The sequence below is a fragment of the Myotis yumanensis genome, unplaced genomic scaffold (assembly GCF_028538775.1).
Source record: "Myotis yumanensis isolate MYYU_CA2020_CCGP unplaced genomic scaffold, mMyoYum1.0.hap1 SCAF_8, whole genome shotgun sequence".
Taxonomy (NCBI): domain Eukaryota; kingdom Metazoa; phylum Chordata; class Mammalia; order Chiroptera; family Vespertilionidae; genus Myotis; species Myotis yumanensis.
In genome coordinates, this window is record NW_027223759.1 from 8,112,346 (window position 1) to 8,137,918 (window position 25,573).

The window sequence follows — 25,573 nt, forward strand, 5'->3', positions numbered from 1 at the left end:
TATCTCCCATTTCCCTCGCAGTAACTAAACACAAGTAGAGTTGATAACAGAACACACCAGCACCAAGGACTACAGTGCTGCTTTTTAAATACTTTTTAAAATTAATACATGAAGTACCTTTGCTAGCCCCCTAGTTCCTCAAATTATGAGGAAACAGTTTCACATAACATTCCTATCTTCTCGGAATCTGTATGTTGGTTCTTATGACTCCGTGGTTAATCTGAACCCAGCACTCAAAAGCACCTAGGCCAGCGGTTCTCAACCTGTGGGTCGCGACCCCTTTGGGGGTCGAATGACCCTTTCACAGGGGTCGCCTAAGACCATCGGAAAACACATATTTAATTACATATTGTTTTTGTGATTAATCACTATGCTTTCATTATGTTCAATTTGTAACAATGAAATTGGGGGTCACCACAACATGAGGAACTGTATTAAAGGGTCGCGGCGTTAGGAAGGTTGAGAACCACTGACCTAGGCCATCACTCCTCAATTTTGGTTCCTGTGTCTCCAGGGCCCGCCATGTTACAGAGGAGAAACGTGAGGTGCAGACGTGACTTCTTCAAATGCATGCGTGCCTCACGACAATGCCAGATGGAAAGCCCAGCTTTGCTAACTCATTGTCCCACGGCCTTTCATTCAGCAAGCCCACAATGGACCCGGGACTCTTCGGTTGTTCTCTCTGGATCTAATCAGGAGCCCTTGCTGGCAAGGCCAGCCCTCTGTCTTCTCTGATTTCCCACGACAGCTTCACAAATGGGCTGCGGCCAGCGCTGCTGCTTGTCTAGCAGTGTGCACTCTGCCCTTTCTTCCTACAGAATCCCGGTCTTTTTCTGAGCAGCACTGTGTCATAAAAAACTTGATTTCCCAGGCTCTCTAGACCCGAGACTAAGACAAAGTCTTGGGGGAAGGTGTCCCTTCCAGGATAATACAGACAGAGCTAGCCCAGCCAGTGTAGCTCAGTGGTTGAGCGTCCACCTACGAACCAGGGCACATGCCTGGGTTGTGGGCTCCATCCCCAGTGTGGGGCGTGCAGGAGGCAGCCGATCAGTGATTCTCTCTCATCATGGATGTTTCTTTCTCTTCCTCTCCCTTCCTGTCTGAAATCAACAAAATATATATATATATATTTTTTCTTTCTTTTTTTTTTTTTTTTTTTTTTAAGGACAAAGCTTCATGAGAAGAGGCATCGGGCCCTTGGCCTCTCTCTCCACCCCGTCCTGCCTGGGATCTGAGCTAAAGGTCTGTAGGGGCAGCAGCCACTCTGCTGCCCTCAGGAGAGAAGCCAGGAGGCAGACACACACTGGATGAGCCTGGGTTGGCCGCCTGCATGAGACAAATAAAACCCCTACTTGTCTAAACCACGTTTGTAGAGTGTCTGCCATGTGTAGTCACTTGCAATCTTAACTGATTAATATCTAAACTCACATTGAACTCTGACATATTTTCAACATATCCCTCCCCGGACTCGAACCTTCAGGGGAGGCCAGACACGGGAGGCTGCAGAGTAAACATCCAGGGCCTCAGCCTGATGTCCAGGGCGCTTTACACAGATTCCTGAGGCGGATACCGCCTAAGCTCCCCCTGCACACCAGCCACACAGAATGCCCGCCCGCACGGCCTCTCACCTCCTCTCTGCCCGTCCATGAACTAGTCTTGTCAAGGCCCCGCTCACACTCCGCCTCCCTCTCTGGTCTGAATGGATCCCTCCAACCAGATGAGATTTCTTCCTCTTTTGAAATCTCAAGGCAATGTTGTCTGCCCCTCTCCTGTGCTCCTCCATGATGGGCAGGTGCTCCCAGGCGAGGGGCACCTGAGGGGCACCCTGTCATTCTGTGGTGGGAGTCTCCCCCCCCACCCGGTGCCCAGGGCCTGGGCCCGCACACAGTAGTTGATTAACAGACAAGGCCCCTCTCCTAATGCGCCTCCACTGGGCCAGGAGAGAGTCCCACCAACAGAGACATACAGGGAGCCTGTGTGACAGCAGGATCGCTGAGCACAGCTCTGGCTGCTGTATTGTTTTGACACCAGCACAAGTGATAATGGGCTGTTACTTGGGTGTCAAAGCGCTCACTCAAGCCGCCTGCCAGCCTCCCCTGCCTGTCACAGCCCAGTCTGCAACAGCCTCTCCATCCAGCACCATGTGCCTTCTGCTAAGGAACTCCTGTGGCTGGTCACTCCTCTCCCAGGGGGGTCCCAAATAAAACCAAGCAGGTCCAGGAGAAGCAGGGTCTGCCTGGGGTGCAGGGCACACACCTGTCCCTCCAGAAGTGATCCCTGGAGTGTGGCGGGGGGGGGGGGGGGGGGGGGGGGGGGGGGGAGACACACGCAGGATGCTGTGGCTGGGAAGCAGTGACCAGGGCAGACTGCAGTCCTCTGGTTAAGTAGGGACACTGCCCAACCACCACCACCCCAGCACAGCAATACTGAGGGAGCATGCAATTCACATTCAGTTCAGACTGCAAAAAGCTGGGGATAATAAAAGGAGGAAAAATCCACAGGATGAGAGGAGGTGCAATTTGAATACAATCTAGAAAACAAAATAACTCAAATAGGAATGAGAGCCGTAGCATTTGCATATTAAAATACAGGCTGTCCTTCATCCCAGAGCAGGCCTGTGGCAAGTAGATGCCCCATGACTACAAGTCCACAAGGAAATGCTATCTTCAGTAACAGAATAGTTCTAAGTCTGCCATCAGTCCACTGGCCAAGGGCTCAAGTAGATAATTGCTCAAAATGAGCTCAAACAAAGCAACGGTAACATGTGTAATTAATTGAAATGGAGACTAAATCATCAATATGACTATAAGTCTCTGAGAAGAGTGCTAATCAGTAGCCATCTGAATCACTGAACGCGCTATGTAGTATTGTTTTAACTTAGTAGCTACTATAATTAAAAGTAATATTGCTTTACAAGCATTTGATACTAATGACGTGGGCTGGTTAAAAAATGAATGAGTGAAAGTTAATAAGAAAACATATATGGATATCAAAATTGCATTAAAATCCCATAAATAAGCTATTTAATTTGATAGGAAGGTGAATACTTCATTCATGAGAATTTTGATTAAATGAATGAATCCCTCACACCCACCAACAAGATTGTGTTTGCTGGATGGCCAGAGGCTCAGCACCCTCTGTGGCCTTGCAAACCTTGGTGATTAGAGACTAGACCTGTGGTGCTTGCACTGTGCTCTGAGCTGGTCCAGCTATTATTCTTCTTTTTCTTCCTTTTTTTAAAATATATTTTTAACAATTTCAGAGAGGTAGGGAGAGAAATATAAACATATATATGTCATATATATATATGCAAGTGACTGGAACGACCAGAACAACTGGTCACTGTGAGGCACACTACAGCGGCCAACAGCCTCAATTGGGGCCCCAATCAGCCCCCCTCCAACCTCCTGCAGCCCCTCCCCCTGGCCAGTCTGGCCCCCAATGGGCCCCCCCCACCCAGATTAGGAGCGCGGCCAGCTGGCCAACCTCCCGTGGCCCGGCCCCAGAAAGCTCTGCCCCCGACTGCCCCCCGCATTGGAGGCAGGGCCGGCTGACCTCCAACACCTCACCCCCCAGCTGCCGGGCCCCAATCAGGCCATAATTGGGGGGCAGGGCAGGTGGCCAACCTCCCACGTCCCCTCCCCCAGCTGGCCAGCCGGACCCCACCCATGCACGAATTCGTGCACCAGGCCTCTAGTCAATGATGAGAGAGAATTATTGATCGGCTGCCTCCTGCACACCCCACACTGGGATCAAGCCCACAACCCAGGCATATGCCCTGACCTGGAATCGAATCACGACCTCCTGGTTCCTAGGTCGGCACTCAACCACTGAGCCATGACAGACAGGCTAGCTCTTCTTCTTCTTAACACGATGCTTCATCCTACTCCCCCAGGCCTCTGAGGGAGCCTCCAGCCCCACCTGCCAACAGGTAGCATCCCCACTGCCCCTGCACTGTGAATGGTCACAGCGTAGAGGTGGCTGTCAGATGGCCAGGCCTGGGCAGGGTGAGTCCTTGGGAAAGTTAAAAATAGGACAACTGGACCCAGAAGGGAGTGGGCACCGCAACCTGGCAGCCGTCACACTATAATATTTGGCAGAAGGAACATTCTATTTCTATTTCAGTGGGTTTCAGTTACTTCCATATAGGTGCCGTTATTCTTTTATACCAAACTGGGTTGTTTTGCCTCTGATCTCCTGGATGACCATTTGTGGGGAAATAAATAAATTTTAAAAATACACAATTTTAAAAACACTCCTTTATATACAAACCTATGAATGGGTAATTATCAAATAGACTGTCCACTAATAATTATATTTGACTTCGAGGTACACCATGCAATTTTTGATACCGATTTACCTTCGTAATTATACTTTCCTCAGAGTATTATTAGCTTCCAGTTGGGAATTCTAATATTAAAATAAACACACAAAAAACACAGTGGGACCACACAGGTACTAGCAGGCAAGAACCAGGTCTTCCAATGCTATGTCTTCCCACAGGTAATCCAGGCCTCGTTTTCTTTTTTTAAGGATAGAATATTGCTCAATCAAGGGCAGGGATGGGGAGACAGAACTATTTCAAATACAAAGAGCAGGGAGAGAAAGAGTGAGGATGGAAAAGACTGCAGGGTGAAGGAAAAGAAGTGGATAAATCAGGATCAATTAAAACTGTCACTCTGGAGTTTCCACTCTTTCCTTTCTTATTGCCCTGGTCACAAGCTGACTGCACGATGCGACAACGTAACTGAATATAATATGACATAACATGACCTAATGTCTTTATCTATCAGACTCTTTAGTCACACAGATGTCTCTATTTTACCCTCTCATGGGCCACGATCATTGAGCCCAGGTAAAAGTGCGCAAAGCAACAGGATCTCATGGTGAACCTGCCTCCCGTGAGAGGCACCAGGAAGGAGAGGGAAAAGGAGGGGCCAGGATTCAAAGGTGATAGACATTACATTCAAATTTTCCGGGACACAAATACCTACTGGCCACGTGTCCCCCGAGGGAAAACATTTACATCCCTTCCACTCCACAGTCCCCCACTCTCGGTGAGACAGGTCCACAGAGGGATCGCCTCAGAAGAGAAAAGACAGAAGCAACTATGTCGGAGGGGGAATGGGAGGGAACACAGCCTGGGTTTCAGCCCAGCTGTGAAAGAAGGTGTGCTAACTCAGATGGCTTTGCTGTGGTCCCGTCCGCTCTTGTACGAAAGTAACTGGATATCGAGAACCCACAAGAGGAGAGAGAGGATGGAACGGATGCAAAATAGTTGTCATCTGACTAAAACACTAGCTGCTCATTTGATTGCAAAGCCAGCGGCAAACATTTCCATTTGTCATTAATAAAAACGATGGCATTTTTTTAAAATACACAATTTCAACCAGATAATTTGGGAGGAAAGTTGCATTATAGTGACTTTATAAATAAATAAAATATATAAATATGCGTGAACTGCTTTGGGGGGGACATGGGAAAAGGCGATGTATTACAGAATACTTTGTCCACAAAAAGGGACTTGACTCTTTTCTTTGCCATGGAATAGGATTTTGTTGATCAAAAGACATGAATGTCAGAGGATCTGTTCTTCTTATTACATAAGAAATTAAAGAGATTAAGGAAACAATACTGGCAATTCTCATCCAGTGTTTCAGAATGAGGGATTGGTTTTATTGAAAGCTACAGAAAACAAAAGAAATTAACCTATCTGGCTTCTGCATTGCAAAGTAATAACACTAGTAATTATAATAGTAACCAAGGAGTACCCAGCCTTTACCCTGTATACTACACCTTATATGGCTTGTTTTATCGGCTCTTTCTAACAATCCTGGAAGGTATTATTGTTACCCCTATTATATATTGAGGAAACTGAGGCAGAGAGTCACAGAGCTGGAAAGTCATAGCACCAAATTAAAAGCCCAGCATTCAGCCCTGGCCAGGTAGTTCAATTGGTTAGAGCATCATCCCTGTACACCAAGGTTGTGGGTCCAATCCCGGGTCAAGGCACATACAAGAATCAATCAGTGCATGCATAATCAGGTGGAACAACAAATCAGTGTTTTTCTCTCTCCCTTCTCCCTTTCTCTAAAATCAATCAATAATTTTTTTTAGAAGCCCAGCAGTCAGACTCTTAAGTCCACACACCTAACCACCGCACTCTACTCTCCTGTCCTCAATGAGAAGAAAATTCTAGAAGACACAGAATTGGAGATCGAGCCATTACGCCCCATTAAACAGCTCTCAGCTGATCTGACAGATGAGCTAAGCCAAGACAATCAACCGTTCACCAGGAGCCACTCCCAACAGTGCCTTAGAGAAAAGAAACCAGCAAATCAGCACACTTTTAACCATTTGTTTTTGTTATGTTGGGAATTAAATATATATGTTTTTAAAATGCTAATGTACAACTGTGAATCTATCAGTGACCTTTACTTCCAAATTTTAGCTTGGTTTCCTTCTATATCCTCAATGTTGACAATACTACTTGTCATTAGAATTAATAAGTAAATTCTAACTTTTAAACTGGATAATCGTTTTCAACCAACTCGCTGCTGCACAGGACGGAGAGTGGACCTGAGAAGAAAACATCACCTGAAGCATCGAGTACACGTCCTGCTCTCCAGGACGGCCCCTCCTGTGGTCTGAACGGATCAGGCTGGAGTCTGAGGCGAAACAGACCGCTACCTGCCTAATGGAGTTCTGCTTTTCAACTTGACCCAAAGAGACCTGGTCTTCACCCCTGTCCCTCCCCACCCGGCACACATCAGCTGTGGAGGGTCACCCAGGGGACCCGGGGAGGGATTCTGGCAAATTCGGTGAAAAATCTGCCACTGCCCAGAAAAACCAAGGCCACCAGCTACCAACCCATCACCAATCGTCCCTCACACTTCCCCAGAATCCCCAGGGCTGCAAACAGAACTATTTTGGTTCCACATATTCCAAAGCCTTTTTAAAACTCAGGACAAGCACATGACTGTGGCCGCGTGGGGACACAGGTCCTTTCAGAAGCGCTTCCCCTCACCAGGTCCCAATGCTGCGTGCTAGCCTTCCACCCACAGCCCTGCAGCTGGTTTCTGGTCCCGCGGGAAGAACTCGCTCAGTCTTACCATGAATCAGACACCCTCCAGCAAAAGCCAGCACAAGCCTTCCAGGAGACCATTCAATGCCCTGAAGAGAGAATTTCTAAATGCTACGCACCCCCCCACCCCACCCCCTCCGCCCTGCTCCGCCATCACATGAAAATGTCCTTCTTCCCATGGGATTGAACCGCTGATTTCGGAAAAGGACCTGCCTGGGAAAGAAGTCCCGTTAACAGCGATGGCGAACCTATGACACGCGTGTCAGAGGTGACACGCGAACTCATTTTTTTTGGTTGATTTTTCTTTGTTAAATGGCATTTAAATATATAAAATAAATATCAAAAATATAAGTCTTTGTTTTACTATGGTTGCAAAGATCAAAAAATTTCTATATGTGACATGGCACCAGAGTTAAGTTAGGGTTTTTCAAAATGCTGACACGCCGAGCTCAAAAGGTTCGCCATCACTGGATTAGAAGATACATCTGCATCCCACGGCTTCAGAAGTTCCACGGGAGCGGAGCTTTGCGTGACAGCGTGTTTTAAAGGCGTTAGTGCGGGTTGTAACTCACCTGGGGATGCCCTGCGAGCAGCGCCGCCTGGGAGCAGCGTGGGAGCCCGCGTGGGATTGGAGCACGCTCAGCTGCTCCATCCCGCCCACGGCGCCGGTAATGAAAACACCGCCATCCATCTTGATTTGTCAGAGAACAAATCAGTTTTATCTGTTCATTTTGTGGTTTAGTGTCATAGGTACTTTAGAAAGCATAATTTATAATTCCTCATGCAATTATAGATGAAATTAAATCATCTCACTTTTCCACAAGCATCAAAATACTTCAGATTAAGTAGAAGGCCCCTGCAATGTCTTTAAAGTTCTCATCCCCCAACCTACCACCAGAAGAAAATAAAGGAAAAGGAGGAGGGATTGTGTAGCATTTTAATGAGCTGGTCTAGTTCTATTGGGCCAGGCCTTATAGAGGCTTTTATTTATATTCTTAATAATAACCCACTATGATACCTAACCATGCCATAGACATGAAAATACCTAATCATGCCACCGAGGGGCAAAGGGTAGTGATAAGCCACTGCTTCAAAGAAGCAGAATAACTGGGTTTGAACATTTGTATCCTGGCTCCATCATTTCCTTGCTGTATGTCCTTGGGGAACTTCTTTAACCTCTCTGTGCCTCGGTCTCCTCAGCTATACAGTGTGGATTATGGTACCTATGCCACACATGGTTTGTGAGCAATAAATGAGTTAACATCTGTAACCAGTTAGGACAGCGCCGGGCGCCAGGCACGCGGAAAGCTCTGTGCTCGCCAGCATTATAATTGGCAACCATAGATACACCACTCTTTTTCTAAGGATTAAACAGACGTGAAAACAACACTGTATCTTATTGACTAATACCGAGGCATTACAACAGAGATAAGGGCGAAATACACGGCCGATGGGTCCTTGATTGAGTGGTAAATGGGAAATTGTAGTAAACTTCAAGACAATGCGACCAAGATCCCTTACGAAGTACTCAGTGACACTCACTCCCTGGGAGGAGGGGCCGTTCCCACGAGTGTTTTAATCCCCCTGATTTACAACAGAGTTGGGTCTGTTCCTTTTAATTTACCTGGTTAACCTCATACCTGCCTGGAGACTACAACCAATTCATAATCTTACCATTAGCCACAACAGGACACTCCCGCTTGGTAAGACAGAAAAGCAATTGTGGATCCTAATTGCATTCATTTAAACTGCTAAGGGGAACATTTTAATACCCACGGGGGGGGGGGGGGGGGGACGCGGGGGAGGGGGGGCAACAAATAAAAAAGGAACACAGTAGCAAATTGTAACTTAAAATGGTACATGAGATAGCTCTGGTTTGTATACTTGAGAAACCACTGGTTTCATCATTTAAACTCATCTTTCATTATAAATGGATATTTTTGGTGACATGAGTACATTTTAATAGATAACCTGAGTTACATAAATCCTGACCGATTCTTGCTCTGTCTGTTACGAAACCCACCTAAATAGTTATTGAAAGCGGATACTTCTCTCTATCCAAGAGACACCAACATAATCACAGAGGAAAAGGAAGCTCCCTACCTGGGAGCACAGGCGCGGTGTGAGCAGAGGGACTCCCAAAGGCACCCAGAAGGGAGACAAGAGGAATGGTGCCCCGGACACTCCAGGGAAAGGGTGCAGGGTGAGTGGCAAAGACCCCTGAGTTCCAGCAGGCCCACCTCACACCTGCGAAGCTGTGGGGTCAATCTCAGAATTCTAAGATGCAGGAGAGAGACAGAGAGCACGATGGCTCCTCTCTGTCCATGCCCAGGGGATCCAAGGTCAGGTACAAACCAACCACCCAAAGGGATTACAACCCGTCCTCCTTCAAGCTGGGAGCCTTCCTGACTTGCGTTGACAAATTCCCTACCCACTAGTGGGCTGTCCTCCATCAATTTAAACACAGAAAAAAACCTTCCCTAAGTTTCCCCCAATGACTCTCTCTCAAAATCTCCATCCTACTGCACAGAGCAGAAACCAGAGGCTACAGTGCTGTCATCAGCTGTTAACTCCCGGGACATCTTTAACTCAGGGCCCTGGTTGAGAAACCAGCCAGCACTCAGTCACGCACCCGCACAATGCTGTGTGTGTTCTTTAAAAGAGGAGAGAGACCAAAATGTGGGCAAGAACATAACTACTGTAAAAACAAAATATGAAATCAATTAACTAAAGCTTCCTGAATGACACAATGTCCTTCTACTCTTCTCCCACATTAAAGAACTTCACTCTGTACCACAAGGCCAAGTGAGAAAGAAAGCAGGTCAATGCCAAATTAGAAATAATAATAACAATAACTGGCCTTTCACCTGCAATAAACCAAATGGGAAAAAAGAGAGCCTCACATACACGTGGAGGAAGTCACTCTGGTGGTGCAGCATAGGCACAGCCGCAGTACTCACCTCCTCATTTACTGATCCGCCCAAATCTTTCTAGACAGAAAGCTAATGCTTCACATTGGACTTGAACACCAAAAGCTTGCCGGGCAGGCGTGGCTCAGTGGTTGAGCGTTGACCTCTGAACCAGGAGGTCACAGTTCGATTCCCAGTCAGGGCACATGTGCAGATTACAGGCTCCATCCCCAGTGTAGGGCGTGAGGAGGCAGCCAATCAGTGATTCTCTCTCATCACTGATGTTTCTATCTCTCTACCCCTCTCCCCTCCTCTCTGAAATCAATAAAAAATGTAGGGAAAAAAAAAGAAACCCAAAAGCTTCACTACTGTGTATTTAAAAAAATGATAATAAAAACTATGTAAATTACACATTATAACATTAAGTGAAAAAAAATATTGCCTATATATCTATATATCTATATATCTATATATCTATATCTATATCTATATATCTATATATCTATATCTCTATATCTATATCTATATATATATATATATATATACACATATATATCTCCAGAGCTCTAGCTAGAAAAGAATGACTGATAAGGCTGCGGCTGTTATCTCTGGGTGGTTGGACCATGGGGGCAGGAGGGTGTCTTCTTTCCACTTTTTCTGTATATTTTTAGTTTTCTATAACTAAAAGCATTTGTTTTTTATTAAAAATAGATTTTTTAATATGTAAGCTTATAAGGAGTGAGATAAATAAAAACGGGGTCTAATAAAATAAGTTCTTATAAAATGCCATCTCAAACCAGCAAGTTCAATTTTGTTAGTTAAACTTAAAGCAAGCTCCCACTCAGTTTAAGAATCTATATGGTCAGCTACCAATTCCACAATGTCAGCCTTTGCTTTGTGCCTATAAAATCTCGTTACTGTCGGCTGGAACGGTGGACTGAATTGACAGACTGGAACTATGATGCCACTACGCGGGGCCCTGGCTGAGGACACAGTCCGGAGCCAGTGTTTGGTGTCAGAAGGCTGTTTACCTCTCTCAGGCTCAGCTCACTCACTGGTATAATGTGGACAATAAATTTATCTTCTTCAGGGAGTTAATATGGGGACTGAATGTTAAGCACCTAGAACAGGGCCTGCTGTGTCACAAGCACTAAATAAATATTAGTTCTTAATAGAATAAACCCATTCATCATATTAATTTTCTTAAATACAGCCATAGCTTGTCTATCATGCAAAAATTTCAGTGTCCTTTTCAAATTCTAAACCATGGCTTAATACAAGCTAATTCTGACAACGTTACATTTACCCTATCCCAAACATGAGTGAGCCCACATCCGTAAATTTTTCTGAAAACAGAGGTTTAACCTTTTAAGAGCCTATATCATGTGTTTTTAATCCTCAAAACCCATTTGAAACCTTCCCCCATGTTGTTCTGGCTCAGCAGCTACTTATAGAAGCCTCAAGTTGCCAAACTTTGACAAGATGGAGAGAACAGGGCCAGCATCTGCATAAGATGATGCCAGGTCCTACCTACCACTTGTCACATGCTCATGGTTTATTTTCCATGCCCCCACCCCCCACCCCGGCATGTCAGGATCCTGCGGGCAGTGGCACTAGATACTTGGTCCTTTGCTGTGTCCCCAACGCCTAGCACAATGCCTGGCGCACACTAGGCCCTCAATAAATGCTTTGCTAAATGAGTAAATAAAATGATTCTATGTGGCAGAACCAGAGAATTAAGGTGCAATCTTTATATCTTTCTCTGCAGCTTTCTTCTCCAGAAAATGGGGACAATAAAACTCAACTGCATTTCCTCCGGTGGCGCTCCACAGGCTAAATAAAGTGCTTTCTTTCCAAATAACGTTGATATATCTTCTATTGCAGAGTGTCTACACCAGGCCCCCTTTCTACAAATCCTCCCTCCCATCCCAAGGAATCACAGTATTCATAATAATAACACATGACATTTAGAATTGTCCTTTATGACTGTGGCTCTGCAGCATATATTTAAAAACAAAAAACAAAATCCACCATCAGAAGTTGGTGAAACTGTCAGAGCTTTTGACCCAGAACAGACTCCTCCCAACATGGGTGGGGGGGGTAGGGGGTGCGAGGAGGAGTTGGAGGGGACAGCCTTCATCTGGGAGACCATTGGGCTTTGCGGGCCCAGTCATTGAGGGCAGAGGTTTGACTGTGCCGGAGCCTTCCCGCTTGTCGTCCTTCGATTTGTAACCCTGACAGAAGGCCTATGTGTGACGGATCCCCCGCCTAGCTGGCCGGGAGCAGGAGGAACCTAGGGTGCTGCGTGTTTGCGTGGAGCCCGCAGCAATCTTCCCACCCTGAGTCACAAGCTGGTGAAACAGGAGGGCAGATTTGCTGCTCTGTCCTGGGCGATAGATAACGTATTTCTCCAAACTCAAGAGAAGCAGACAGACAGAGGAAAACCTTTGTGTGTTTTTCTCATTGACACACAAATAACGTTGCCAGCCACTGCTTTCGAGCAAGCGAACGGAATGCACTCAGACTCTTCAGAGCTCTCAAAGCTGCCATCCAAAAACAACAAAACACTGCTTTTCAAAGCCCTGGCTCTTTAGATGCTCATCACAGCCATGAGAAATCCATCTGACACCTCAGAGACCAAACCAAGGTGCCCATGAGTGACCAGCTGGCCGCTGAGAGCTGGCCTTCCCCCTGCCTCCCGGCACCTCCTCTGCACGCGCCCTGTGTCACACACACAGAGAAGTGGTCCCCGGCATCTCAGGGTTCCCTCCTGCGCAAGCTCCCTAAATAAGTAATAAACTCCCCACGTACTGATAGGAGGCAGATGAGTGGGTTATTATGGCATTGAGATCCCATAAGAATTTTAAAATTCAATAATCCTGTATCTGAGAAAAGTTGGACGAAGTATAAATGTACGGTGTGCACTAAAATAAAAAAGTGAAAGCGCTACAATTGTGAAACGTCACAAAGAAGTGACTCAAATTGTAAGATTTAGACGATAGAGCTCTTATCCCTATTTTTTTTTAAGCAGGGAGTTTTTAAAAAGCATTTTCATATTACAAAGTGCTCCATGGCCAAGAATTTTTTACTATCATGAATGTCAAAAGAGACTTTATTTAGAGCTGGAATAGGGTGGGGCAGCACCCAGACTGAGGGTTGTATCAATGGAGTGCTTTAATATGAAGGATCTACCTGGAAGATACTAGCTCTCTGCCATAGCATTTGTAAGTGTCTTAATGAATGCACTTTTCACCAAATTAGTTCCCTGAACGGAATCTGTGCTATATCTTCTCAAAACACAGAAAGACCAGGGTCTGCAGCATTTGAATGACTCTAGCCTGCATTTAAAATATGAAAGGCAGTTTGGAAGGGAATGGGATAAAAAAAAAATTTAATCACAATATAAACTGTATCAGAGTATCGCCAATTTTAGGTTGTCAGTTTCCTACTCAAAACTCTACAAAGCTATATATTTGTAATGGGACGCACTCTAAATAGTAAATAAAAGCTGCATATCATTGTGAGTCAATCGGTTTAACCTGGATCATTTCACAGGAATGACAAAACACAGAACTTAAATGATAAGTCCCCTCCAAGTCATAGGCATGAATGCCTAAACTCTGAGAAGGATTTTAAGCAGTTTAAAAAATACTCCAAAGCTAATTACCATCATGGCCATTTTCCCCAAACAAAACAGCTATCTGAAAACATTGCTATACACTTCTCTCATCATGGAAGAAATAATGAGCTAGATTTTTTAAATGAATTATTTCTAATGGTGTGATTTTTTTTTTAAAAAATGCGCAGGTAGAAATCACAAGACCAGAGGTAAAATGAGATGACACCCACCCCCCTTACATCCCTCCCCCCCCCCCCCCCCCACACACACACACTGGCTTTAGCAGTTTTTACCAAATGCTTCCTACTCAACCACTAGGCATCCAACATATCAAGTCAGATAGGGTCTTCCCTTCTGCAAAGTTACACAGACAAAAATACCGTAAGCTGACCCTCATGTGAGCCATAATTACATATCTATATATGTGTAAGAATATAAACAGCCTGGCCTGGCCTGGCCGGCATGGCTCAGTGGTTGAGCATCAGCCTATGAACCAGGAGGTCATGCTGCGATTCCCAGTCAGGACACATGCCCAGGTTGCAGGCTCAATCCCCAGTGTGAGGGGTGCAGAAGGCAGCCCATCAATGATTCTCTCTCATCATTGATGTTTCTCTCTCTCTCTTCCTCTCTAAAATCAATAAAAATATTTTTTTAAAAAGAATATAAACAAATACAAGAAATACAGGACTATAAACATTTGTATTAGATATTTTCTTAAGTATCTATTAGTCAGGGAAGTAAGATAAGCATTATTTTCCCCCCTTGGCAGGAGCAGTGTTTCAGGTTTTGCCGTGTGAATGGACAAACATATGTGCTCACACACATACATGAATATTTCATTGTATGTGGTGAAGGAGGGAAGAGTATAGGGCTTGTTAGAGGTTTGTGTTGGCCCAGCCAGTGTTTCACCTTTTGGCCCGTCCAGCTCTAATGAGGTTCATTGAAGCCTGGTTAGGAGCAATTTGGGGGTCGCTTTTTTAGCTCTCTTTTGAGAGCCACAGAATTTTTTTTATTTTTTTATGCAGCTTGTTTGTTAAAAGTTTGCTCCAAGGCCTAAATTTTCTAAATATGCACCTTTTCCAACATTGCCCTTATAAAGAGAAAACTGCCGAGAGTGTCCCAAACATGAGCATTTAATTAAAGAAGGAAAAGTAGAAAAAAAGAGAGAGAGCCAAAGAAAGAACCCAAAGAAGCAAGGCAAGGCGAGAGAGCATTTTAAATATGTTCAATGGGGAGAGTGTCAACCTTTCAGAGCAGGAGACCTCGGCTCCAGACAACAGAGGACTGTCAGCCATCTTCCCTCAAAAAGAGTGATTCTCTGAATTCCAAGGTTACGATTGAACTTATTGATTGTTTATTTGAGACCATAGCATTTGCAGTAGTTCTAGAGTAAGAACTGCCATTAAGTTTAGCAAAACAAAAATTATTTTGCATTCATTTGCAGCAAACCTAAGTTTTGAAAAACTTTTTATGAGCAAGATTCAAAGACTTCATAGACACATCAACCAAGCACAATAAATACATCGATTTGTGTGGCTCCCGACACAGCAAACACTTAAAAAAAAGTTTATGAAACAATTGTGGAAATTTGAACCTTGACTGAATATTTCAAGATTTTTAAAAATTATCTTTGTTTTTAAGAATCATGCTGGTATTGTGGTTATGTTTTTAAAATAAGCTTTATCTTGCCCTGGCCAGGTCACTCTGTTGTTTAAAGCACCATACCATATACCAAAAAGGTTGTAGGTTCGATTCCAGCTCAGGACACACACCCAGGCAGTGGGTTCGATCCCTGGCTGGGGCAAATACAGGAGGTAACTGATCGATGTTTCTCTTTCACATCAATGTATCCCTCCCTCCCTCTCTCTCCCATCCTTTCTCTCTAAAAAAATCAATAAAAACATCCACGGGTGAGGATAAACATAAATAAATAAACAAAAATAAAATAAGCTTCATCTTCAAGAAATACTTAGTAAAATATTTGTAGTTAAAATATGAGGTCTAGAATGAGCTGTAAAATATTCCAGTGGCGGGGAGGTGAGAAAAGGTTGGAGGCAGCAATAAGCAAGGTTGACCATAAAGTGTCAATTGTGAATCCTCGATAATGAGTTCACAATCCCAGATAATAACTAGTCTCTCTACTTGGCATATTTTGCATGTTTCCATAATAAAACACCTTAAATAATTAATTTAAGAACAGAGCATTTCAAGCGCTGAACAATCTAAACTGAAAGTGTATTCATTTCTAATGGCAAAATGTACTTAGAAAGTAACTTCTGGTAAAGTTCTTGCCAATAAAATGTTGTACAAAGCTAGTCCACTGGAAAGTTTATACTAATAAATATTATATAAAATAATAAATATTAAAAAATTAAGCCATTCCTTTTTTATATAAATATCCTTACTATTTTTGTTTTAAGTCTTATTCTATTTACTTATTGTTTTTGTTTTGTCTTTGTTTATTGATCTTTCAAAGAGAGGAAAGGAGAGGGAGAGGGGGAGAGGGAGAGGGAGAGGGAAAGGGAGAGGGGGAGAGAGAGAGAGAGAGAGAGAGAGAGAGAGAGAGAGAGAAAGAGACATCAGTGTGAGAGAGAAGCACTGATTAGCTTCATCCCGCACACACCCGGATGGGGGATCAAACCTGCAACCTAGGGATGTGTCCTGACCCTTAATCAAACCTGCCACCTTTCAGTGCATGGGGGGACACTCCAACCCACTGAGCCACACTGGCCAGGGCTATTTATTTAATTATAAATTAGCACCAAAATTATAAATAAATTTTGTATGTACTTCTATTCTCTGAACCTCAGTATTTGATATTTCTGAGCTCGGAGGGTCAAAAATCAACTAATAACCTACACTCCACTCTTCGTGTGTAAGTAAACTACCAAATGTAAGCTCCATGAATGCAAGATATTTTTTTTCCAGTTTTTCACCCCCAGAACCTAGAAAAGTGACTGGCACGTGGTAGGCACTTAATATTACTGAATTAATGACTTCTGAAGATCAGAATCACTAAGCAATATGCTTTCTTTTTATATCAGGAATCATCCTGGCCTCATAAGCAAGATTTGTGTATTAAGCACACAACCTTCAATAGACATTAATTCTGTGAGGTTGGTTTTTTTTTATTTACTTATTTGTTTTTAAGGAGGTATGTTTTGCTTACCTTGAAAAAGTATCTCTATGTAGTGCATCATAGAAATGAAATATGCATAATTTAACATTATCTAAGAAATATAAACTAAACTAAACTCCCAGTGACCACGTCTGTCACAGGACAGCCTGGGGGAAGGACCCTGAGTCTGGACGTGGGTCTTCCACCCCCTAGTCCTGTACCACAGGGAACGTTACTGCCCCTGTTCATTTGCCTCAGTTTCCTCATCTGTGGAATGGGAAACATAATTTACTGAAAAGAGCTGTTGTGAAAATTAAATTACTTGGTAAATGTAAATCTCTAGAATAGTGTCTGACATATAGTAATTGCTCAATTAGTGTTACCTAGAACTATGAAGACGCTAAGAAATGCCTTGGTTTATACATCATAGGAGCATGACCTACTGACTGTTAAAATCTTAAACAGAATAAAACAAGAGAAATGCATCTGTACCATGTACAAGTTTCACGTTTACAGATAAGTTAGGGATAACGTGAACTGATGATCAAAATTGGGGAATAAGGTAGAAACTTCCTACTTTTTCAGAGAAGAATTCATGAAGTAGAATTTCATACTTATACATTGTTTTCTGATTAGAAAAAAAAAGATAAAATCCCACTTAATCCACCCTGTTGACATAATGTATTTCCTGTCCTTTTTTTTCTATGCATATATGTGAAATTTTATATAATTAAGACTGTAGTGGGGGAGGGAGGGGAGGGAAGGGAAGGGGCGGGGAGGAAATGGGAGGGGGAGGGAGAAGAATAAATGGAGTGAAGAGTTTAAGTGGGGAAAGAGGATGGGGGTTTCTGCATAGCAGTCCCCTATGTTCACATTCCTCTTCCAAGAGACTTGGATTGAGAGACGCGGACTCATAGCCTACTGTGCCATATGAAATGTCCTTGCTGCTCACTACACCTTAGCCCACCTCTTCTGGGAAAAGCAGAGAGCCTGCCAGCATCAGCGTTTTGCATATGCAAAACAGCAGATCAGATGCATCCTGTAGCTCCCATCCTTGAGACTCACAGCTGCTGGCATGTGTGCTGGGAAGTGCGGGTTTGGGTAAGTTAGGAGCCTAGTGCCCGTGATTTATGACGGCATCCTGTGCCTTTATCTCCCTTGGGTGCCACTATCTGGTCTGAAATAAAGAAGGTTACTATTAAAAAGGGGAAGGGGTGGGAGTTGGAAATCTCTGAATTCCATTTTGGTGGACCTTCTCTCATCCTTTAGAAGTAAATATTCTTTATGAATACAACCTCTGAGAGGGAGGGCCCTCTCCGAAAAGGAAACTGACTATCCGGAAGGGGTGGGAGTGCTGGTGAAGCTGGCGGTGGGCAAAGGGACATCTGTGATCCTGTCGACTTAAAAATAACATCTTAAATAAATCAATAAAACTAGAAAAATAGAAAATAAGAAAAAGAAAATCTACTATCAGGCTCCTTTTATTGTCCCCAACAGCAGTTCCACAAACTTGGACTATATATAGATGCTGGATCACAACCTGAAAACAAGAAAAAGACATTGACTATCCCACACCCCCGGGAGCATGGGTCCAGGCCCTTGTGCTGGGACCTGAGCATCCCTCCAAAATAAGGACCCTGCGGAGACACGTGCTCTTGTAAAGGCACTCGGGATACTAGCCCAACCGATACTGAAACTCTTTTCTGGTCACGTCCACATGAAAATCACACTTCAGGAGCCTCGAGTTTTACAGCAGGTGCCAGGAGTCCGCTCTCCACGCAGCTTAGCTCTGCCCCCAGGAAGAAGGGCTCCGCTTGGTATAGGTACTTCCTAGGCTGCAGATGACTTGCTGGTGCCTCCCCCACCCCTGGGGGGCGTTACCTAAACACTCACAACCCAAACCAACACAAAACAAACCAAAAAATGAGAGACAGGAAACCTCAGGCCTCGAATAAGAGGCCATACTTTGTCCTGCTGCCTCCCCCAGCTTCCTCCCACTCTGCTGCCGGGCCGCACAGGGACCACCTGTCCCATCATGCTCTCTGCTTGCTCCATAACCAACAAGCAGCAAACTGCAGACCCTCGAGGATCTAAATGACAACAAAGACCTAACACATTCATCTCAAAGCAAACAATTCTAAGTTTTCCTATTTACCCACAGCAGAGACCAAGGAGCCTAATTTAAAACCAAGTGAACACACCGTGATTTCTGTTTCCCTCTGCGAGGTTACAGTACAGGGCGCAGTGATGAAACCTCTGCTCACCTACAAAATGAAGTAAACCTGTGATCTCGGGCTCCTTCAGAACAGCGATTCAGCTTTTTTAATAGTGTAATAGTTCGTGTTTTTTAAACCAGGGTTTTCACCCACTTTGGGGAGGCGGAGATTCGCTTTTGACTTGCCCACGGTTTAACTCCCCCGCTGTAGACTAGCATTTCCTACTAGTGCATCGCACTTGGGGGTGCAGGGCTCTCGGTTCACATCGCTGAATGGCACCGTGTGGCTCCCCGGTGCCCATTTCCTGCGCGCCCCTTCCCGGAGCCCGTGCCAAGAATCAAATCTTGGCCACTTAGCGCCGTGCGCTCCACATGTGAGCTCACGGCGCGCTGAGCACCGTGCTAACGGAGATGGATAGCCTGTCAAGCAGGAAGCTGGCACGCCAGGATGCAAGCAGTGGGATACAATGACCTTTACATTCAGGGAGGAATATCCCTAAAATGGCATGAAAAGGGTAGGGGGGGCGGGGGGCGACCCTTTTATTTCATAGCGCGGAATAAAAGCATGCTGCCAGCATGCAATTTGCTCCAGATCACATCTTGAATCCTTCACACCAGAAGGAAAGTCCTGAGAGAAAGGAAGGGAATCATCCTTTACTGAGCTGCTGTGGCAACAGCAGCCGGACACCACGATTCGCTGTAGGCGGTGCGGGACCTCCGAGCGCTCTGGGTGGGGTTCCGAATGCACTTGGGCTCACCAGAAGCCAACATGCTGGACCCCTAGTTTCGGAAGGGCTGTTATTTTGGGAGAACTAAGATAGAATTTAGATACTTCACAACAGCATTTTTTAAGGTACTGATCTGCTCACAAAATCAGAGCCCAGAGCTTGATCACTGAAATCCCATGTCCTTGGTCACCATATTTGTTAGTTTGCATAAATAGCTTAATCTCTCCTGGTTTCCTTATCTGAATAAATAGATGTTCTGACTGATAGCTCCTAGGCATTTTTGGAAGAGGAACGAACTCATACACAAAATAGCCAAGATCCTTGGCACAGCCGCACGTGTGAAGATGGTAATTTATAGGAATATATGTAGGAAATTGGGATATAACACAAACCCCAGAAGTCATAGGTTTCTCTCCTCTAGTTATAACTATTATCGTAAACTATGCAATTCAGTCATTTCAGCTGGAAAACAAGGATAATCATTCCATTGAGTCAAAAACATTTTTTCTATTCTTCAAGGTTTGGGGGCTGTTTGTGTTGTTATTTGTTTTGTCAGTCCTTTGGCAGGAAGAACAATGGGCTCTGCCTAGAAGGCGGCCGCCCAGGCTCACAATGGGCTCCCAGCCGCACAATCACGCTGAAATACTGATGCAACTTTAATATTCAATTAACTAGGTAAGAGGGATTGATCACAATGACACTGAGATTTTCTTTTCTTTTTTTTAATGAATGGATTACATCAAAACTACAGCGCAGTATTCAAAGACACAAAAGTCAGATGCATCCATTTTTTTTCTTACTTAATTAAAAGCCGATTGTAAAGTGTGGAAGTTGCAGTAAATACATTTTTAAAACCGAGCGCTTATAAATCATGTACTAAAGTTTGGCAAGTTAGGAATGAAACACCTCAGCACCAGCTCAAAAACATACCCATCCGGGGACTCAGAGAAAATACCAGGGTTATCAATGGAAAACAAACCATCAAACACACCGTGGGATGATCACTTTGAAATGCAAGGTGGTTTGGGTGGCTCTAGAGGTGCTGGTCCAATCTTTCCTAAAGCAACCAGAAAATAAGACTCCACCCTGCAAGCTTGGCTCAGGGGTTAGGCGTCGACCTATGAAACCAGGAGGCCACGGTTCGATTCCCGGTCAGGGCACATGCCCGGGTTGCAGGCTAGATCCCCAGTGTGGGGCGTGCAGGAGGCAGCTGATCAATGATTCTCTCTCATCATTGATGTTTCTATCTCTCCCTCCCTTTCCCTTCCTCTCTGAAATCAATAAAAACACATTTTTTTTAGAAAAGACTCTGCTCAAAATATTCTGCTGTTCACTGTTTGAGAAAGATGCTCAATTTGACCATTCTCCTCCAACCCGTGTTTGGAGAATCACTTCGGGGAACACAATCTCCCCCACATCACGACAGACAACAGGGAGGCGGAGGGGAGGGGATGATACCTTGGGCCTGGGCGGCGGAGCTGTGGGAGTAGCCCAGGGCCAGCAGCGCCGTCTCCACCAGCTGGCTGAAGAGCACGTCCTTCCGAACCAGCACGAACTCGGCGTGTTCTTCTCTGTTGTCATATTCGAGAGAGCCGTCCAACTGCTCCACCACGCAGAAGACAGGAATCATCAGCCCTGCGGGGACACGAGGCAAGAGCAAAACGCAAACATTACCCAGCGCGTCTCTGTCACCAGGACGAGAAGGGAAGGGACAGTCGTAAAAGTCACTCATCTGTGATCCGTGATGGTTTAGATTAAACAAGCCTCTCAGTCAGATGGGCCTAATGGGAAAGCTGGGGGTCCCCCCTCCTTCATTGCTCTCGGGCCGCGGCCGGACTGCCCCGGGCCCCGGGGGAAGGCCTCCGACTCTAGTCATGAAAAGGGGGGCCGCACCAGTCGATCGGCGGAGTGCTGCCTGCGACCTGAGCTCCCTGGTGGCACATAGGTGAGGTCCAGGCGACCTGCGGGCCCCTCGCACCCTTCCCCTTCGAGTCTACGGTTTTATCATTAACTATCAACCAGGAGGACTATTTTCAGGTCAGAGCTGCTTTGGTCGGAAAGTGCTGTAAATTACCCAGTAGGACGGTAGGCTCGACGTCGGGGCCTGTGCCATTGTGTGACCATGTACCCGAACGTCAAAAGGCGTGTAAGAGACGTTTCTCCTGTGTATTTTATGTTCCTGAATCCTGATAAATAGGTCATCCATGAGCCTGAAATAACCCGTCCATGAACGTCCTAACTGACGGTGAGCTTAGGTCACAATATACATCGAAATAAAAAGACTCTGTCCTCTTTAAAATTATGATTTTTGTCCATCAACACCCGTGACCAGTAGAAGGGGACTGTCCCTTGTGTTTTCAGAGAAAAGAAGTAAACTCCCCCAAAGAATAAAGCAAATTAGTCTCATTGAAAATCTGTTGAAATCTGTTGTCACTGAAATATTTCTCTGCTTTGTATCAAAGTGTGAAAAGCTAGAAAATGCTTAATTTGCCAAAGGTTTTTATAAACTGTTTTTTATTTTTTAAAAAAAAGTTGTACAGGAGTTTATATCTAAACATAGCCAAGGCATAAGAAGATCAAAGTTTCACCAACATACAAGTAATAAACATGGACTCTGTCCCATGCGACCTACACAAATGAGCGTGTTATGGACTAACAATGGGCTCTGGATCTTCTCTCTGTGCAAGAAAAATCGACAGTTGTGAAGGATGGTGGGCAGGTGGAGAGAGGGGGAGGTGGAGGGTTAGTGTCACTGTGAAGGCCCCTCACGCTGAAGGTGACACCTCTGGGCAATGCCGTGCGGAGGGCGTCGGAGCTGTGCGCAAAGCCCCTCCCTGTGGCCGGACCCTGGCAGCCTGACTCACTCTGATCTGGACAGAGAGGGTGGCAGCAGACACTCCGCCAACGACCAGCTCGCAGATTTTTGTTCTGAAGATAATACAAAGGCACAACTGGTTCCCAGGTGCTAATTATTATTATTAAAGATACTAAGTATTGGGTGTCATTATTAAGTGTAATCCTTATTAACAATAATAACACTCATTAGGAACTGTTATCATTAGAGATCGGGGTAATTGTTATTAAGCCGGCACAACACTCTAACAAGTCACACCGTATCATCCCTGGGACGACGACTGACTCAGTGTTCACTCTGGAGAACAGCAAAGCAGCCGTACTGCTTAGAGCAAATGCACCATCGATGGGGCGGATTTATGGGAAACAAGAAATAAGGATGGAGCAGACTGACTGTCCCAGACAAAGAAGAGAATGCAGCCTGGCCACCGGGTGCCTTGCAAAAATACCTTTTTAAAGAAATGCTTATTTATTTATGCCCAGTGTATTCCCAAATGTAAGTAAGACATGTAATGAATAGTAAAAACTAGATGTCCTTCAAATTATCTCATTCATGTATCCAATCTGTATCCCCTGAACACCTACTGTGTGCCACGTATCCCCAGTGAGAGCAAGTCTGATTGGCTGCTGCCCTCAATGCTGTTGCAGGGGCTGTAAAATCTTCTGAAGCAAGAATAACAACATTTTATAGGACCCACTCCTGAGAGGCCCTCCCGGCAAGGAACAGCCCCCTTTCAGACCTTTTAGCTCTCACATCTCTGTCTGAGGAAGCAGGTGGATTTCTATTTTTAAAGATTTCAATGTATGCACACATGGGGCCATGCAGTCAGGGGAGCCATAAGCCACCTCACCACTAATACCTGTATGTACGTGATTCTCGACACTGACAGCCCATGTGCAGTTCCTAATGCCAACACCTGAGTGTCACGCACCTGGGAATCACAGATAAGACCTTCCCATGAATCCAGGGGCTCCAGGAGCTATTACGTAGCCATTACTTAGGAACCATAAATCCTCCTCAAGTGTAGGGTCGATTGAGAAAACTTAAGACCCTATTAATTCTTAAAAATGATATTAATAGTTCAATGAGCTCACTATGAAATACAGCATCAGAGCACAGGGCTCTACTCCATGTAAGGCCTTACATTTTGGAAGTGTCAATGACCGAAATCCTTCCTAAACATTTTAGTTCAGTGACTAAAGGAAGCAATTGCTATCGGACATGATAACCATAACCCCTCCCAGTGAGAGGGCAAACACCCATCCCTCACACGCATCACCTACTTTGTCAGAAAGAAAAAACAAAAACAAGGGATTTGAGGTAATTTGTAAAATAAAACAATATTAACCAGGAGAGGGTGATAATAAGCTTGTTCTGAAGCCCATATGTATGAGATCCCAAAGAAAATCATAAACAGGTTATATTTAATCCCTAGAAAAATGTACCTCTTCCCTAGGATTTCATCATTCTAAACAGTTATGAATTTTTTACACTGAAATACAACCGTTACAAAAGAAGGGGACGACAGGAAAAACAGGCTCAATTTCTAGTGACAATGACAAGAGAGATGAAAAATAGTACAATTGAGGTCAATTGTGGGGAAGAAGAAAATTAACATCCAGGTTCTTAAAGCCTTTAATAGCAACTCCGTGGGGGGTGGGGAGATGACAAAAGAATGTGTAGAAATATATTCCATAAAAAGGTATTTATCCGTTTGGTCCCTCCACTCTCTCCAGGCAAAATGAGAAAAAAAGAAAGAGAAGGAAAAAGTGGCAACAGATGAAAACATAGAGATTGTTTGGAAAGCACTTCAAAAAATAAATTAAGAATGGGAAAAATTAAAAGAGAAGTCCAATAAAAGAACAGCCATGTAAAACTAAAATGCTCTGACAACAAAATTGAGAAATAACCAGGAAGAAACAAGCCACCCTTGCCCTAGCCCTGCATCGAGCGCTCATGGCCTTATTTTCCTGACTGTAGCACAGACCCATTTCCAGAAGATCAAGTGGAGACCTTTGAGCCTTTGGGTCGGAAGCCTCACTAAGCCTTTTACAATCGTGGGAGGGGAGCCGGGAGTTTAATGCAGGGACAGGCACAGAGCCACAGCCATTCGAAAAAATGACACGTGGTTCTGCCGAGTGGGCTAAATGGTGAATCTGTTGTCATAGAGGCAAGATAAGCATGGGACTCCCTCTCTCTCTCCTAGAAAAATGCTTTCCCAACTCTCAGTAGTGGCTCTGCTCAAAGTGCCATTGGCATCGCGACGTGATTCCTGAGGGGTGTGTAATTAGAAAGAGCCACCTGCGCTTCGCCGCCCGGCCATGGGCACAGAGACCTGGAGGGAGGTGGTGGGAGATGGGGTGACTAAGCTCGGAGTCAGGAGGCAGGCAACCTGGAATCTAATCCTGGCACTGTCCCTCCTTCCCTGAGAGAATGACCTGGAATCATGTATTTGACCTCAAGTTCCGCTTAGCAAAACGCAAATGATAATATCCGCATCCCAGAGCTGCTGTGAGGAATAAACAATGCAGCCTAGTTAAATGGTCTGACAACCCTCAAACGGTGGAAGCTATCTGCTTTTCTTTTTTTCAAAATCAGCATTCATACATTTTATGGAGAAAAAAAAAGAGAGAGAGAGAGAGAGAGACCAATAATTTTTTTTCAGGGTCCCATAATCAATACTCAGGATACTTACTAAAAAGCATTTCTTCGTAATAAAAATATTACTGATAATCACTGAGTGGCCAGATTTTATAAGATGCAAATAATAATGGCCTAACAGGTTCAACGTGCCCAATAGCCAAATGGTAACGGTGGTAAGAGCACCTCTCCAATTCAACAGCCACTCGCCACATGCGGCTGCTGAGCACCTGAAATATGGCTAGTCCTGAATTGAGATGCGCTGTAAGTATAAAACACACACTCAATTTCAATGATTTCGTAGCAAAAAATAAATACACCGTGAATAATCAAAATTAACTGGAACAGAAATAATATTCTGAATAAAACATCATTAAATTATTTGCGCTTGTTTCTTTAACTTTTT

General features: G+C 44.6%; 1 protein-coding gene across 2 annotated transcripts in view; it reads right to left on the reverse strand.

The window, feature by feature from the left end:
- Window positions 1–25,573, reverse strand: part of SATB2 (SATB homeobox 2) — a 176,744-nt gene that overhangs the window by 132,582 nt on the left and 18,589 nt on the right. For both annotated transcript variants that reach the window (XM_070421775.1, XM_070421774.1), the window contains exon 3: window positions 21,132–21,308. In XM_070421775.1, the coding sequence (XP_070277876.1) occupies window positions 21,132–21,308 (177 nt within the window). The remainder of the gene's footprint in view (window positions 1–21,131; window positions 21,309–25,573) is intronic.